Below are 15,765 nucleotides of genomic sequence, written 5' to 3' on the forward strand. Positions count from 1 at the left end.
TGGATTTCTTCCCACCGCCGCCGCGCCTCGTCTTCCTCTTGCTCCCGCGTTGTCCGGGGGTTTGCCCCTGCCTCCTTCTAATTGTTGGTTGCGCATGACTTGGAACTCTCTGTGAAAAGAAAGAGTTTCCACACTTCCATCATCGCTTACCACATCATCTGCGTTGACGTCTGATTCAGAGGTCACAGCTTCTGCAGAGGCGGGTGCACTTTTCTTTTGCTTTAGTTGTTTCCTTGTGTGATCATATTTTTTAGCAAAAGTTAACACCCTTCCCATCTGATAGTCATTTTCGTCCCTCTCAAATTTTTCTTCTTTGCGCTGTTTAATTTTTTGTTCGTATTTTTTAAGGCGTTTTTTAATTTGATCACGTTTTTCTACAAGAGTAGCCTGATCTTCCTCCTTTGATAATTCATCTTCCAATTCTTTGATTTTTGTCAAGGCCTTCTCTCTGTCGCTCCAGGCAAAGCGTACTAATATTCTAAGACTCTCTTTGCAGGATGCAACTGTGTGTTCCGCCCAAGCATCCAGCAACTCCGGGTCCGGATTTTCGTACGCGGGGATAGTATATATTCTTAATCCCCTTGGGACGCGGTCAACGTCTATGTAATTTTGTAGTGATGTGGCCTCCCACCACTTTCTAATTTCACGCTCGTAAAGACGTTCTAAAGTGTTTAGTTTGGTATTCATGGAGATACCGCCTCCGTTAGCCTGACTAGTACCAGCTTTTTGAGTTCCATTGGTTTTCTTTTTATTCTTGAACATCCCTTGTTCGGCCTCTTTTCTCTCCGCCTCACAAAACATAGTTCTTGGTAGCGCAGCCGCAACTACCAAAAAATTGAGCTTGCCGTATTTCCCCCTTCGCTCTGAGTCAATGTCAAATGCGCTTGAAAGATTGTTCAAAAAATTGCGCTCACCGCGCCTTACCAGCAAGGTTATGAATGCCTGAAAATGGAATACACACGGCAACTCTTCCTGTTGAAGGCAATGCGGGAAATCCTTAGACAGACTCGGTGCATCCGGAAACTATTATCATCAGCTCCCAAACACCAGCCGGTTGCACTCATGGGCGGGTGCACGCCATAACGGGGGTGTACCCGTTTCAAAATATCAAAGCACAATCCTGGAGAATGAAATTACCAAGGAAAGCAGCACTCGCAGGGGGTTGTTCCAACCAGTTTATTACGGCGGAACAAACAGCAACGACGCGTTTCGCCGTAGGGCTTTGTCAAGTTATGAGAGAAGCGAGGACATGCAAACATTTTAAACTTGTCAGGATGTAATGGAAAGTAAAGACGGACTGCATATTTTCAGATAAACAGCGGCCATCTTACAGTGTATATACATTCAATGGAAAGTGCTTAACTTATACAAAATAACCATCTTGTTATATCATGTCATATATTAACATGTAAATTGCTATATTAGCATTTTATCAGCGGGCCATATTTTTGTACCTTTATGGTAATGTTCATGCTGACTGACATGTTATTATTGTGATTTCACAGTTGTTAAGCATGGTTTAACTAGATCGAATTTCCATGGGGTGTGCTCTGACATCAGCCTTCATTGTTAATCAGGATGTTACAAGGATCGTTTTTTGTGCCCATACAGGGCTATATAAAATGCTAATATAGCAATTTACATGTTAATATATGACATGATATGACAAGATGGTTATTTTGTATAAGTTAAGCACTTTCCATTGAATGTATATACACTGTAAGATGGCCGCTGTTTATCTGAAAATATGCAGTCCGTCTTTACTTTCCATTACATCCTGACAAGTTTAAAATGTTTGCATGTCCTCGCTTCTCTCATAACTTGACAAAGCCCTACGGCGAAACGCGTCGTTGCTGTTTGTTCCGCCGTAATAAACTGGTTGGAACAACCCCCTGCGAGTGCTGCTTTCCTTGGTAATTTCATTCTCCAGGATTGTGCTTTGATATTTTGAAACGGGTACACCCCCGTTATGGCGTGCACCCGCCCATGAGTGCAACCGGCTGGTGTTTGGGAGCTGATGATATATATATATATATATATATATATATATATATATACATAATCTGTCTCTCTCTATATATATATAGAGTGAGAGAGAGAAAGAGAGAGATATTTTCACTGAAAAAAACAAAGTTTACAGAGACGTTATAGGTAGGAAATAGCATCAAAAACCTTAGAAATACACCGAAAAAAACAACGTTTACTTAGGTTCAGATTTTACATACTCAAAACCATAGAAACTGAGCAGTTACAGTTACCTGGGCTAACTATAACTTACACTCCCCACAATGCAAAGCATATAAAGCGGGCAGAGAAACACATGAAAAAATTGTTCCTGCCCGTAGAGCACAGGATTTTAAGCTGCTCCCTGCAAGTAGGAACAATACTGGCTCCCGCTGGCGTCATGGGGACTTTGGGGGCCCTCAACATTGATTATGTGGGTGGCACCCACCCTTTACTGGCAGGGCCATTTTTGTAAATCCTTCATTATGCGTGGTCAAGGCATATGCATGGTAAAGGTGTTACATGGTAAAGGCATTCGTGTTTAAGGCATTGCAAGGTAAAGGCATTGCGTGGTAAAGGCATTTGTTGGAATGTATGACATTATTATTAGTCTAATCCTGCACTATCTCTTGACATGAAACTAAATCCAGGGCCTTGATAAACTGGACACAGACAGCCCAAAAAAGTGTAAAAGCAGGTTTAGTGGGAATGTCATGTCACATTGTCATCACATGCCATTTTCCCAGTGCATTGTACCATTTCCCCAGTTTTACCCAGATAAGCACTATAGCACTACTCGCCACCACGTTTAGAGGGTGATCCATTTCTCTTCCTATCCTCGAAAGAGAGTTACTCCAGCATTTTGTTGAAGTGAAACTCTAACTGTTACCAGTGTCAGAAATAGTCATATTGGGGTCTGTGAATGCCCACTTGCTCACAAACTGACAAGGTGAATCATGCATGCACTACAGTTACTAGTGTGTGATTCTGCACGTGCAAAACATGTACACCTGGCAGCTATCATCTGACTAGTTTTGTTTTCAAACATTGTTGAAAGAGCTGAGGACACAGACAAGCCCACTGACACCAAGAGAGAAACAGTAATAACAGTTATTCACAGGCCCTGGCAAACCCCCTAGGCCTGCTCAACATGAGACCAATCTCCCTCCCAAACATTCTTGCTAAACTATTCACAGGCATTCTGGCACACAATTTAGTCCGTTCATAATGGCCTTATGACTGCAAGCCACAGCAGTGGTGAGTTAATATTGTGCTGTTAATAAAATTGATAATTTCCAACACTGAGAGGACACTGGGTGTAGGAAGGTGGATATCTGACTATATGGTTACCCCAACTTTTTGCCTTGTGTTTTGCTGGTTTTCGACTTAGTTGGCCTGGGATCCTGCTATTTAGGGCCCCAGGCTATCTGCTCTCCCTATAAAATGGACTCCATGTACTTTAGGTACATACCAGATTGGGTATTGGGTCACCTCTGTGAGCCCCTGTGTAGTGTACCATAGGTACCCAGGGCATAGGTGCATCCAAGGCCTAGCATGGGCTGAAGCATGTATTATGCCACCCCTGTCTGGCCATCCAAACTAACATCACATGCTGATCACTCAGCTTGAGTAAAGTGGTGTAATCACCCCTTACTTAGATATAGTATACCTATATCTACCTTTATATATAGACACATATGCACCTCTAAGTCACTCCCATGGTAGGCCTCGACAATCCTCAAGGGAGAGTGCTTGGTTTTATGTGGGAGGGTGCCCTAGCATGAGCTGAGCCCCTCTGCAGCTTTCAGAACCATGTCCTTACAGCTGTTCTATGATATAGCCATACCATATGAATGAATGAATGAATGAATGAATGAATGAATGAATGTTGGATTTGTAAAGCGCGTGGTTACCCTGGAGCATCCCAGCGCTGTACCACTGGGGAACCCGTCCTGGCTTTCCCTGTGAGATGGTCCCTTTACTGGGCATCCCCAAGGTGAAGCCAGGCATCCCTGGCGGTGATGGGGCCGGAGTGGAGATTAAGCAAGCTATTGCCCAGAGTTGCAGCGTGGGACCCCATGGTTAGAGTGGCACGAGGCGAGATTTATCGGGCCCGCTGACATTTGTTCTGCACCCGGCCGCTTCGGGAATTAAACCCTGGTCCCGGGCCGACCTCAGCCTCAGGGTCTGCCGCCTCTAACCGTTGAGCCACACTTCTCCACAGTGCATATACTCTTAAGTGCATTATAATCCTCATGGTTAAATGCTAACTTTGGTGTGGCTTTATCAAAACATGTGGTGGAAGGTGTCAAACACTTTGGAATACTACCCCCCCCCCCACCAATTCTGGTAGCGGGGGTAGCATTCCACCCTTCTAGAGGGAAAAGACATGTATGTTACTGCTTTACCCGGTTAAAGTTAAATAGAGCTTCAGCATCACAAAATGGATGCTGCTGACACAGACACGAGTCTGAACTCCTGCTGCTGGATGAAACTCCAGCAAGGGAGGCCTGGATAATGGGTTTCCTGTCGAGGGAGGTACCAGCACCTCCCCAGACAGGCTGTAGTGTATTGGGGCAGGGTGGGTTGAATGGAACAATGCTTTTCCAGACACTGCCTGGGGCACACAAGATGCTCCATGCATAGCCCGGTTCAAACCAGTTGCTGGGGCACTCCAGCCCCGCTCTGGCACGATACTGGACAAAGGGAAAGGGGTGTAACCACCCCCTTCCCAGGTGCACCCATAGGAGGGACCTAGTGGGTAATCCAGCCCATTTTCTTAGTATAAAGATAGGAGCTGTGTCCCCAGGACTTTACATTATCCTGGAACGAAACTCTGAAATGAAACTCTTGGACCTTCAATATTCTATACCGACTAAAAGACTGAAGACATCTCCCTTGTGGTCAAGGAGTGACCACCCTGTGCAAACAGGGACCCCTGTCTTTAGTAACAAGCAAGGTAAAGGTGGCAGTTGGCATTTGAGCTGATCCAGTGTGAACAGGAAAGCATTGTGGAAAAAGATGCCCGGAGTTACCTTTGTCATATATACTTCCTGAAGAGTTACCTTTGTTATACAGTTCATAAAGAGTTACCTTTGTTATACACTTCCTGAAGAGTTACCTTTGTTATACACTTCCTGAAGAGTTACCTTTGTTATACACTTCCTGAAGAGTTACCTTTGCCATGTATACTTCCTGAAGAGTTACCTTGGTTAAATACTTCCTGAAGAGTTACCTTTGTTATACACTTCCTGAAGAGCTACCTAAGGTAGATACTTCCTGAAACTGAATTAATGGCAGCGCTTCCTGATTCCTCTCTTTTTCCACAATCTGTTCTGTTTAAATGAAATCTTGTCCATGTATATCTACCCAAAACTGTACCTGTAGCACATGAGTGCTCTGTAGCTGCCCTTTCTTTAGTAATTTACTCTGAACAATGGTAAATCACTGCCTTTTCAGAAGTAAATAAGATGTGACATGTTCAACCACAGTTTTAATGAAATATCCATGTATGCTAAAATGTTCCTCACTAAATTTCAAATATGATAGAGAAGAGATGTCTTATCCAGCTGGTTAAATATTGTGTATTCACATTGTATTACATTTGCATTTAGTAATATTACATTTCTTTACATCCAACAGAAAATAAGCCTTAAATGCACGGATTGATTATGAATAATGAAGATAACACATCAAACCTGCAAAAATTATCAAAAATAAGGAGCTCCAAAAACATCAGTGCAATCAGAGGCAGAGGACAGATCCAGGAAGACGCAGTCAAAGGCAATTCAGTGAGTGTCCGAGTCTGAGATCTGCACCTCGACACCCCAAGACGAAGAAATGACCTCTACAAAACCAAGACAACAAAACTGACAAACCACCTGCTGTATAAACAAGCGTCCAACACCAGCTTTGATCATGAGGCCGGTATGAGAGTTGGAGGAAGGTCTCGTGTCTATTTGGGATCCATAGCTTGGAACAAACTCCCTCTTCAGTTTTGAGCTGTTAGCAACATGAAAATGTTTAAAAAAGGTTGAAAACTTGGCTTTTTGTCCATGTTTGAAACAACCGGATTTACTTTCTTTTCTGACCTGTGCTTTGCCCCGGGACACTCTTTGGAGTAGCTGTACACATTACGAGTCGCTTCACCGTCATGATATGGCTAGAGCAGTGCTTCGCTATCTAAACTGGCAACAGACCAGCATTCAGTGCTCTAGGTGTATTGTTAACTCTTTCAAGCCAAACCACAGGAACCAGGGAAAAGCACAATGAAGTGGAGCCTAACAACTGAAGGCTAAAGGAAAGCAGAGTTCTGCTCTCTGAAGTACAGAGTATTGTCCCAATTTGCACCTACCGGAAGGAAGATTAAGCTTTACCCGCAAGCAGGCAAAGCCATTATCCAATCTAAAGATGCAATCACCCACGAGGAAGGCTTACTGATATTATGAATGTGGCAGGTATTTAGTGAATCTTGTATTTTATTGTTAAATCGGAAATCAAGCGTTCAGAATATCACACAAATACCGGGAATGTGAAAATAACGCAAGTGGTTTATTAACTATGCTGACCCTTCAGGAAACACGGTCAGGAGAAAAATCTGGCCAGTTAGAAACCATAAAAGAGCATCAGCGAATACAAACAGGGGAAAAACCATACCATTGCACTGAATGTGTGAAGAGCTTCAGTCGGTTATCACATCTCCAAACACATCAGCGAACACACACAGGGGAAAAACCATACCATTGCACTGAATGTGTGAAGAGCTTCAGTCAGTTAACAGACCTCCGAAGACATCAGCGAACACACACGGGGGAAAAACCATACCATTGCAATGAATGTATGAAGAGCTTCAGTCAGTTATCATACCTCCAAACACATCAGCGAATACACACAGGGGAAAAACCATACCAGTGCAGTGAATGTGTAAAGAGCTTCAGTCAGTTACAAGAACTTCAAACACATCAGCGAACACACACAGGGGAAAAACCATACCATTGCAAGGAATGTGTAAAGAGCTTCAGTCGGTTATCACTCCTCCAAACACATCAGCGAACACACACAGGGGAAAAACCATACCATTGCACTGAATGTGTGAAGAGCTTCAGTCGGTTACCAGACCTCCGAAGACATCAGCGTACACACACTGGGGAAAAACCATACCATTGCAAGGAATGTGTGCAGAGCTTCAGTTGGTTATCACTCCTCCAAACACATCAGCGAACACACACAGGGGAAAAACCATACCATTGCACTGAATGTGTGAAGAGCTTCAGTGGGTTAACAGACCTCCGAAGACATCAGCGTACACACACTGGGGAAAAACCATACCATTGCAATGAATGTGTGAAGAGTTATAGTCAGTTATCAAATCTCCAAACACATCAGCGAACACACACTGGGGAAAAACCATACCATTGCACTGAATGTGTGAAGAGCTTCAGTCGGTTATCATATCTCCAAACACATCAGCGAACACACACAGGGGAAAAACCATACCATTGCACTGAATGTGTGAAGAGCTTCAGTCGGTTAGCAGGCCTCGGAAGACATCAGCGAACACACACAGGGGAAAAACCATACCATTGCAATGAATGTGTGAAGAGCTTCAGTCAGTTAACAGACCTCGGAAGACATCAGCGAACACACACGGGGGAAAAACCATACCATTGCAATGAATGTGTGAAGAGCTTCAGTCAGTTATCATACCTCCACAAACATCAGAGAATACACATAGGGGAAAAACAATACCAGTGCAAGGAATGTGTGCAGAGCTTCAGTCGGTTATCACTCCTCCAAACACATCAGCGAACACACAGGGTGGAAAAACCTTACCCTTGCACTGAATGTGTGAAGAGCTTCAGTCGGTTATCAGACCTCCAAAGACATCAGAGAATACACACAGGGGAAAAACCATACCAGTGCAGTGAATGTGTGAAGAGCTTCAGTCAGTTAACAAGCCTCCGGAGACATCAGCGAATACACACAGGGGAAAAACCATACCAGTGCAGTGAATGTGTAAAGAGCTTCAGTCAGTTATCATACCTCCACACACATCAGCGAATACACACTGGGGAAAAACCATACAATTGCAGTGAATGTGGAAGTAGTTTTAGGGTACAATCAAGCCTCCACACACATCAGAGAACACACACAGGGGAAAAACCCTACCATTGCAATGAATGTGGCAGTAGTTTTACTTACTTTTCAGCATTAAGAAATCATCAGCGAGCTCACAAAGGGGAAACAAATCTTTTAAATGCCATGAATGCTTGAAAAGCTGTAGTCCATTATCAATCCTAAACAGGCATCAGCGAACACACGCAGAAGAAAAGCCATTTAAGTGCAGTGAATGTCTGAAGAAATGTAGTCAATTATCAAGCCTATGTAGACATCAGCTTGTACTCACTCTGTACATACCGTACAACTGTAGTGAGTGTAGAAGTACCTTCAGGAAATATTTCGCATTAAGGATTCATCCGTTAATGCTCACAGAGAAAAATCCTTTCAGGTGCAGTGAATGTGTGAATATCTTCTGTAAGTTATTAAACCTACGGATACATCAACTAACACACACAGAGTAAAAATGAACATTGCAATGAATGTCAGAAGTGATTTTGTCAATTGCGAAATCACCTGGGGTAAACCTTACAATTGCACTAAAGGTCTGACGAGCTTTTATCAATTTCTGATCCTAAATAGCCTCAGCAAACACACACCTTCATTTAACTCACTTAGAAATAATCCTAGAGATGCAGTGAATTCAAAAAGAACTTAAGAACATTGACAATAATATTGACTCATCTGAGGACATAGACAGTAGCAGAACAGTGCAGTTATTGTGAGATGAAGGAATTATAGGAACAACTATATAATTATGTGGGATATGCAAATACCAGATGAATGAAGAGTCGACTAGAAGAAATGAAGAAAACCAAAGATTTGTAGAATATTGAAAGTGTCTGTTCCCAGTGATTGTTCACTTCGGTACACATAGAAAAAAACAACGCGATATAACAGGAAATCCACTGGGAGACTAGCTCAATGTGGAGTAACAGAAAAGAAACACTAGTGGTTTTTATTTGGCGATGAAGAGTTACAAAGAAAAACATCCAAGTGTTCCTGTTCCTGCTACCTGTAAAAGTTTAGGGATGAATATGATTCTGCCTGCATACATTGCTATATTAGCATAAGTGAGTTAGTTGCGAAAACGCCATTTTGCTGCTTTTGCACATGACACTACATGTCTCTGTTTTGATAAAGACAAACTGCTTGATTTTCCTTCACATGAGAACGGTCTGTTTTTCATATCTCTAGACTCACACTGCGACCTCAAGTCTGCACAAAGTGTTCAAGGTTAAAATAACAATGTATGCTGTTGATGCAGGTTGATCGGCCCACGCTCTAGACACAACACGAACACAGCTTCTCATTTCTGAAACTCGGGTGCTTTTAATATTGCACTGCATGCATGAGACTAGCACTTGGAAAAAACCTTTCAATCGAGAAAGAGCTGTGCTGATCTGGGATGTGATTCACTTCACCTGACTTTGGAGGTATGGGGTTCCCGGTTTTAACCTAGAGATCTTGTATTATTACAATACCTAGCTCCTAGCAAGGGGAGGGTGGTACACAAGGCGCTATAGACCTGGTTCCACTATCATTATAATATGATTTCTCCCTTTGTATTTTATGGAATTGTAACAATGTTGATTGTATTGATTTTATGCATCTTTTTACTTATGTTAGCAAAGATACTGCATCTTAGAGCACGTAGTTGAAATAAACATTTTAAACTATACCGTGTCTCTGATTGCACACGTTGTGGACATTTATGAATGAGAATAAAAACAAAAGAGTTTTCTTGATTCCCACTATTCCTGAGAGGTCCCAAAGTCGCTTGTTCATTGGTAGCTTCGCTGTAGTACGGAGAATGAATGAGACACTGTTGCTAGTCGGATAGGGGTTCTGGGCACTGAGGTGGATTTTTGGTACACCACAATACACTGAGGTCCTGGTTTCCTGCACATAGTTCTGTGCATGAGCAGAATTTCCGCAACATTACGCCCAAAGTCTTGATTAGTGCTCGTATCTGTCCACAATACCCTCAACACCTTTTCCGGTTAACAGGCGTGACGGATTAACCTACCTATACGAATGTGTTACAGGTTAATTCAAGCATGAGATTTATGAAAAGGTTCACATTTTGAATTACTAGCCTTTGTTGTACTGCAATTTATAGAAATTGTTTTTATTCTCTATGTCCTCATGGGTGATATTGACATAGCTCAGCATAGCTGGGCAGCGCTCTGGCGTCATCTGACGCAGTTTGGAGTACCAGACGATGGTATGTCTGTTATCTTTGGGGTGAGTGCTGATTCGGCGTTCCCCTTTGAGCTTTTCTTCTCTTGGGTCACGTTTCCTGCAATAAATGCGGATGAGGATACGTTTCATACATACACTCACACTACGATTCCGGTGAACAATACTCTATATAGGACACAAGAGATTCCAATTTCGGCATGGCAGCATCGTGTTTGGTTGTATGGCACCCTCCCCCACACCGTAACTCCGTTTTGGTTAGGTCCCTTGCCAATTCCTGGGGCCACTTGGCCAGTCTTAGGCGGGTTCACACCATATCCATGATTTGTCCGACCACGCAAGAATGAGGTCTCCTGATAGATTTCAGGTTCCTGAGCAACGTACTCCTCGTTCTTCACAGGAAACATCGCACGCAAGCTGGTGGAGGAGAGCACGGCAGGGGTCGGGGTGCCCCACAAGCACGTGAGCAGCCCCGCCCATCTGATGGTAAAGACAAGCAGGAAGACTTGCCAAGTTAACGCCCTCATTTTCAGAAAAAGAAAGTTGCTGCGTTTGCCGTAATTTATACCACGGATAGTGAGAACACAGCTTCGGATCCTGACATGGGCATTAACGCTGCTCGACAGCACAGCGGAGGTTACAATAGTGCGCAAGCACTGCGTCCATATCTGAAGGCGACAGCAACTGACACTTTTATCACAATGGAAACTGCTGACAGTAGGGTGGCTCCCCCTGACAGACTATATGATATAGTTCTTTTAATAGAAGGTGATATCCAACGTGTAATAAAAGGGATTTTTTTGGAACATCTGACCTCTACATATGACATTCTGTTAGCTGAGTCAGACTGGCCCCCGCTTTTCATTTTGGCCGCTCCAAGAGGGGAGGAGGTCTCCCTCCCCAGCTTTCCGCACACCGTGCCCAAGGAGCAGTTCGCAGAACTTTGCAGAAGAGTGTGCTCTGGTGCTTGCAACTGCATTGTACCATACTCAAGTCAGGTGGGCTAAACTTTCTCCCAGACACGAGATTCCATTGCGGTTTATGGCACAGCCACCACCCCGCTATCCCATGCGGCGAGTGGCTAAAGCCCCCGTTGCGGAAATCCTTGAACAATTAGAATATCAAGGTGTGATTGAGACGTGTGTCACCCATGAATAATCCTCATTTCACTGTTAGCAAACCTGATGGGTCGTACTGCCTGGTTTTGGATTATCTTTGTGAAACAAAGGAGTTAGGTCCATGTAGGGTATGGGGTAGACTGGATCGTAATAAACTAGAAAACACAAGAATATGTCTACACCCAATTAATTTCCAAAAACTTATTTCAGATCATAGGAGAAACACAAACGTATTGAGTTTGACCCGGTATTTTTATTTATACCTGTCTATTTCGAAAAAAAAATCATTCTTCTTTTGAAATTTTCGCAAAAAAGGAGAAAACTGTACATTCAATACATTTAAATTCCAACATCTAACTATTTACAAACAAAATATTTACAATTCATTTACACAATTATCATACATTCCACAAAAAATTCACTATACAAACACAAACAATTGAAATTTTCAATAAAGTTAATCTGAATTCATAAAACAAATAAATAATGTCAAATAATGTAATGTTTATTGTTTAGTTAATTAAAACCATAACAATTTTAAAACAAGAACCAAACAACGGATAAAAAACAGGATTGTACAAAGGTTAATAAGACAAGAATTTAAATTTAGTCACTTCATCTCTACATAGGGTCTCTAAAATGACCATTGTTAGTAGAATAAGAAAAAAGTCTGTTCCGTGAGTTAGCCCTCACTTGGGCATGCTTCAGACCCCTTTTAGCACAGCTTTGTAAACACTTTGAGAAATGTAATCAGTCTGCCATTCAATGGGGGATCAGAGGGGTTTAGGCACGCCGTTATTGCAGCTCTGCAAGATCTAATGCCCCTCTCATTGAAGCATGTTTTTAAAAGGAGCGCTCGATCCTCCTGTAGTTTCTTGCATGTGCAGATTACGTGGATAAGATCTTCTTTGTAGAAGTTGCACAGCCGGCATGTTTTGGGGCCTGTATGCAACCACGCGGGCTGGTCAGCCAAGGATGGCAAGATTCCAAAACGTAGTATCATAAGTTGCATTTTTACATTAATTGAAAATGTTTTTCTCAGGTATGCGCCGGTGCAAGGGAATTATAGTGGTTTAACACCATCCAGGCATGCGACCTTGATCTAAAAATGTTTTCATCCAATAGAGGCGAATGGCTTTTTGACGCCTTCTTTACAGCTTGCTTGAAAGATTGGCACGGCAAATTTTTGTTCCATAAATCCATTGTGCATGTAGTGGAGAGTGTTTTGGGGAGGTATTGATTAAAAAGAGAAGTTTTATCCTCATTTAATTCACACCAAAGAACTTCGTTGATTTTTGATGTGGCTGCATTTAGTTTCAGGCGATACCAGGTTGTCACAGCCGCATACATTCTTCCTATTTCTTCATTTATTAGACCAACTTCAAGGCGGGTCTGCATTGGAGAGGCCGACCTTTGTATGTGGAATACTTTTTTGTAGATGGAAGGTATTAGTTTGTTTATGAGCTCTCCGTCCTCGCCATGGAAGGCAGCGCTGGCATATGATGGAGTTGGCAGGATTTTTGCCTTCATTACAGCGAGCAAGGGTTTATAGGAGGGACCCTTCAGCTTTTTAGCCAGTAAACTGAAGGCAAAAGTTAAGGCACTTGTTCTCTGAGATATATACTTTTTTGCTCGGTGACATTTTTAGAGTTGTCAAAGTAGAGGCCTAGGTATTTGTATTTTTTACCTCCTCTAGCTGGGTTCCATTAAGCCAAATTGTCTGTTTTCTTTGCTTTTTGCTACCAATCACCATAGTTTTAGTTTTGGATGTGTTTATTTCAGGTTTATTTTCTGAAATATAAGATGACATTTCGTTAAGGCATCTTTGTAGACCGATCTTTGTTTGGCTCATTAACACCATGTCGGCCGCATATGAAAGATGCGAAAGCCTCAATTCACCAAGCTTTGGTGGATGGGAGTTAATACTGTCCAGCCTTTGAGAGAGGTCTGATAGAAACAGATTGAAAAGGTGTGGGGCCAGGACGCACCCTTGTTTTAAGCCTCTGGTGGTCAAGCAGCTTCCTCGATAGCCTGGACCCATCAACTATCTTGATCCTTAGCCAGGTATTTGAATAAAATAAAAGCAATATGCCTTTTAATACCCTGTCAGGGATGTCCCAGGCTCGCAGCTTGGCTGCTTTTAGGTCTACAAAGTAGAGGTAGAGATGTAATTTCCTCTGCTTGCACTTGTTTGCAATTAGTGATAGATCTAAGATGTTCGTCGTCGTCCCTAAGCCTTGCCTGAAACCCGTTTGGTTAGCCAGGATGAGGTTAAGGTTGTCAGACCATGCCTTGAGATCTTCTAGCACCCGGGTAGCATAGTATTTCGCCTCTATGTCCAGCAGGGCTATCGACCTATAATGAGCTGGATTTGCTCTGTCACCTCCTTTAAATATTGGAGTCAAGATCGAACCTTTCCAATTTTCTGGTATTGTATTTATATTCTCTATTTCTTGATATAGATTAGAGAGGTAATTACCCCAAAACGAGATGTCGTGTTTAAAAATTGCTTGCGGGATGCCGTTGGGGCCTGCCTCACCTTCGTTTCTGCCTTTCTTGATTATGCGTGTGACTCCTTCACTTGAAGGGGACATGTAGTTGTAGGTGGTGTCAGAGAGGCGTTTCCCTCTATTGGGTTTATTTCGACATTTATCTGGTCTTTTTTTGTGGAGTAAATGCTTCTTCTGGGCTGGTAATTTCTATGGCCCCTTTGAGTTTGCCATTTCCCTCTACTGAATCGTAGGAGTTTCTTTTACTTCTTTCTTGATAGAATGTTTCTGAAAACCTCATGGTTAAAAATTCCGCCCACTCCGATTCTTGTATATTTGAGGATAAAGCTTTTGCTGGCCGGTTCAAATTGTTTATAATTATCCAAAACTGTTTTGAGTTGGTTTTCTTTGAGCTACAGAGGAGTTCTGCCCAGAATTTGTCATTGCTCTTTCTTTTCTCGTCCCAGAGATCTTTTTTATAGCTTTTCCTGAGCTGCCTTGCCCTAACCCATGCAGCTGTATCAGGGGTTGTTCTTTTTAACATCCTTATTGATTTTTTAAGGTTACGTTTCAAAGTTCACAGCCGTGCTGTTGATGTTTTTCCCCGGGCATTTGTTTGGCTGAGATTGATTATCTTTTTTTGTCCAGGCGACATTAATGTTGTGAGATCCGCTGTGAAGTTTTCCCACGCTTGTATTTTATTCTGAGCCCCGGCTTTACTTGTAGATAACTTTTCTTTTATTTTTGACTGAAGGTTTTCAATTGAATCGTGTGACCATTTTAGACGTTTCAAGTCAACTGTGTGTATGTTGCCTACTACTGTTGCATTTAACAGATGTTTACTGGTTTGTAGCCTAAAATGAATCAGCTGATATGAGTGGTCGCTCTTGGTTGTAAATTCTATCAAAAAATGGGAAAGGTATGGTACCAGTGATACTGAGATTGCTGTATAGTCCAGTCTTGATCTTGTTTTTCCCCCATGGAATGTAAACTTGGGGGGGGGATCGTCAGGAGTCCGACCATTCATCACTCTTAGCCAGAGAAACTCTAGAGCATTTATGAACCCTTGGCCTGCGTGGTCGACATTTGGTCTCGTTGGCTGGTATTGGTGTGGAACAGACCAAATTATATTGTCAGATGCTAGAAATTCGTCCTCATCCGGAGTATGAATTAAGTTTGAATTAAAGTCCCCAGTGAGTATCAAGTCCCACATGGGGAAGGTACTTCCGATATTTGTGATGATAGTGATTAGTTCTTTGTTGTGTGCCAGTTTTTTTCTGGGCGTAGGGTGTGTGTATGTATTCATCAAGACGACGGTTTTTGTTCTACTAGCAGGCCCCAATGTCAATTTGATCATTTGAATGTTTGGTCCTTCTGTTACCATTTGTTCACTCTCGATTTTTAACTCTGCCGAAATGTAGACTGCCAGGCCCCCTTTAGGGTGACCAAAGGTTTTAGTTTTGGTGGCTGGGACAGTATAGTGGATGTAATTTGCCAAGGGGAGAGCTTCTAGTGCCCAAGTTTCTTGCAGAGCTATTATGTCGTACGTTTCCCATTTTTTTGGGTGAGCACCATTCTCCAACCATTTTTTTGCCCCAGCGATGTTCCACGAAAGCATCTGTATGTTGCAGGAGTCTTGAGTTGCTGGGATGTTTTCCGTTGGTCAGTGCCATGATTTCGAATTTAGCACTCCTGGCAGCCAATTCATAAAGAATGAAGAGACAAAGTCAAAAAGAAGGAGCACGTCCTAAAATAAGGATGGCTTTTACAACCAGCCAGAGCTAGTTCAAACGCTTAGTGATATTGATTGCTCCCTCAGATGTGCTGACGCGTTT

General features: G+C 42.6%; 1 protein-coding gene across 2 annotated transcripts in view; it reads left to right on the forward strand.

Moving 5' to 3' along the window:
* The window catches only part of LOC144806401 (uncharacterized), a 152,299-nt gene that overhangs the window by 103,485 nt on the left and 33,049 nt on the right, over positions 1-15,765 (forward strand). The window contains exon 2 of one of the 2 annotated variants that reach the window (XR_013605795.1): positions 5,647-6,461. Coding sequence is in view for 1 of the 2 variants with exons in the window: in XM_078672762.1 (XP_078528888.1) it covers positions 6,565-8,277 (1,713 nt within the window). In the remaining variant the exon portion in view is untranslated. Of the gene's footprint in view, positions 1-5,646; positions 8,585-15,765 lie in introns of those variants that run through there. The other variant, XM_078672762.1, reaches the window with a different exon arrangement.

Source organism: Lissotriton helveticus (genome assembly GCF_964261635.1).
Source record: "Lissotriton helveticus chromosome 1_1 unlocalized genomic scaffold, aLisHel1.1 SUPER_1_unloc_7, whole genome shotgun sequence".
Taxonomy (NCBI): Eukaryota; Metazoa; Chordata; class Amphibia; order Caudata; family Salamandridae; genus Lissotriton; species Lissotriton helveticus.